We start from the raw sequence: 2,785 nt of genomic DNA, 5'->3' as shown, positions 1-2,785 counted from the left end.
GACAGCTATTTTTAGGTCTCTCCAAAGATGTTCCATTGGGTTCAAGTCAGGGCTTTGGTTGGACTACTCTAGGACATTCATAGAGTTGTCCCTAAGCCTTTCCTGTGTTGTCTTGGCTGTGTGTTTAGTATGGTTGTCAAGTTGAAATGTGAACCTTCGGCCCAGTCTGAGGTCCTGAGCACTGTGGAACAGGTTTTCATTGAGGTTATCTCTGTACTTTGCACCATTCAGCTTTCTCTCAGCCCTGACCAGTCTCCTAGTCCCATCCCCACAGCACGATGCTGCTACGACCATGCTTCACTGTTGGAATGGTATTGGGCAGGTGATGATTGATGCCTTGTTTCCTCCAGACATAACATTTAGAATTGTGGCCAAACAGTTCAATCTTGGTTTCATCAGACCAGAGAATCTTGTTCCTCATGGTCCATGGTCTGAAGGTCCTTCAGGTGCTTTTTTTGCAAACTCCAAGTGGGTTTTCATGTGTTTTGCACTGAGGAGAGGTTTCTGTGTATATATTAAAAAAAAGTGTGATATTTAAACATTCCACATGCTCTACAATGAACCAATCCCACCCCTCACATCTCAGGATCTCCCCCCACTTATCTTTATACAACCTCTTGCTGCACATAACCCAGCATGGAGGGGCTCAGTGAAGGTGGTGGTGAAGGTGTGGAGGTGTCGGATCGGGTCACACAGATCATAAAAGGAGATCTGCCCGGCCTCATAATCCAGATATATCCCAACTCTATTACTGGAGATATTTGTAGATAAGGGGGTCTCTGTACTGTCATGTCTCACAAAATACCGATTTCCAGACCTGGACAAACACCAGGACTTGTTATTCTTACCTATTCCTGCTTGAAAATCTTTCCTCTCCATACTGGGGTAACACATCCCAACTCGCCAGAATTGTGATCCCTCAATATCCACTTCCCAAAAATGTCGCCCAGAGGAAAAAATCAGACTGCTTAACACCTGAGGATAATCTGTAAATCTCTCTGGTGTTTGTGGGCGCTTCTGGTTCCTATCTGACCAGGCTAACATTTTTCTGTCATCTGATACATGAAGCTTGTTACCAGCTGTGCTTATATCCAGTAATATGTCTTCAGCTCCCTGTATATAGAAGGATACATTTCCCCCTGTTATTATATCAGATAAACCTGTGTGTAAGACCCCCGCCACATCCAGCACCCCTCCATCATGGAGGAGGTCCTCATGTCTCTCTCTGTCCTCATTATCTCCATCCTCAGTATCACACAAGTCACCTGTGTCTAATTCCTGTAGGACAGTCAGTGGATCCGTCATGTTACACATCTCCTCAATGTCCCTCATCTTCCTGGACAGCTCCTCCTTCTTTATTTCCAACCCCTGAATCATAACGAACATGGAGATGGAGATCAACTCTGCCTGCCTGGAGATGTCCCTCAGAACTCTCTTCTCCATGTCCTTCAGATGTCTCCTGAGATCTCTAAACAGGGCAGTGACTCTCTCAGTGTCACCAGCTGCATTTTCTTCTGCTTTCCTCTTGTCTTCCTGCAAACTCTTGGTTCTTTCCTCCGTCTCCTCTCTCTTTATCAGAAGTTTCTGCAGAACATCCCTCAGTTTCTCCTTCTTTTTCTCAGAAGCCTCTTCCAGCATCTCCACCTGGTGTCCTCGATGTTCTCCAGCCAAAGTGCAGGACACACAGATACAGGTGTCATCCTCAGTGCAGTAATACTCCAGGATCTTCTTATGGACGGAGCATTTCCTGCTCTCCATGGACAAGGTGGGCTCACATAAGATGTGTTCTGGGGACTTTTTGTGGACTCTCAGGTGTTTATCACACAGAGAAACCTCACAGAGCAGACAGGATCTAACAGCAGGTACAGAAGAGTCCACACAGTAAGTACAGAAGACCCCAGACTCCTGCTGATCTGGCTGAGCAGACAGTAAATTATCTACTATGTTACGCAGTGTTATGTTCCTCTGCAGTGCAGGACGACTCCTGAACCGTTTTCTGCATAAAGGACAGAAATAATCTCCAGACCCCTCTTGTTTGTCCAGCACATGATCAATACAGGCCTTGCAGAAGTTGTGTCCACAATTCAGGTTTACAGGATCAGTGTAAATGTTCAAACAGATAGAACATTCCAGCTCCTTCCTCAGATCTGCAGTTGCCATCGCTGACAGCAGAGTAAAAGTCTTTGATATTCTCCGAGGTTACTTCTTGAGTTGTTTCATGGGCCTTTGGACATTGCTATAAATTACAAAAACATTAAGTCATGGTTGGCTGTACTTACAGGACATAAATAACATAAACATGACATTTGTTGGCTGATCACACTTTGGTGCCTCATGTTGTACTCACTGAGTCATCACTAGCGTGTAAGCTTCTGGTTCAGTCCGAAGACGGGTTCAGACCAAGCTTTGCTTGTTGGGGAGTTCATTTGCAAACTGGACCTTTAGCCTATTCAGCAGAAGCCAGTTTTTTCTCCCTCTATTATACTTGACGGTTTCCTGCCCCCATGATTTATACCAAGCTCTTCAAGTCTGGTATGAGTTTTAATGAGCTGTCCACCATACTGCCCCGAACTACATCACTGACCTAATATCCAAGTACCACCCAGCACGCACACTCCGCTCCTCACAAGACCTCCTTCTCTCTAGTTCCCTGGTCTCCTCCTCCCATGCCCACCTCCAGGACTTCTCCAGGGTGTCACCCATCCTCTGGAACTCCCTGCCCCAACCCATCAGATTATCACCTACTCTCCTCTCCTTTAGGCGCACCCTGAAAACCCACCTCTTC

General features: G+C 46.1%; 1 protein-coding gene across 1 annotated transcript; it reads right to left on the bottom strand.

The window, feature by feature from the left end:
* Positions 1-582: 582 nt before the first annotated feature.
* On the bottom strand, positions 583-2,163 carry LOC149429039 (E3 ubiquitin-protein ligase TRIM39-like). Its single transcript, XM_089666802.1, has one exon. It carries the CDS (start codon positions 2,158-2,160, stop codon positions 583-585), a length of 1,578 nt encoding a protein of 525 aa, XP_089522928.1. The 5' UTR covers positions 2,161-2,163.
* Positions 2,164-2,785: the final 622 nt, after the last annotated feature.

The sequence above is a fragment of the Staurois parvus genome, unplaced genomic scaffold (assembly GCF_062004578.1).
Source record: "Staurois parvus isolate SC_StPar_1 unplaced genomic scaffold, SC_StPar_1.0 ptg002849l, whole genome shotgun sequence".
Classification (NCBI taxonomy): Eukaryota; Metazoa; Chordata; class Amphibia; order Anura; family Ranidae; genus Staurois; species Staurois parvus.
The sequence above is the reverse complement of the archived record's forward strand: the minus strand, read 5'-3'. Positions and strand labels throughout refer to the sequence as shown.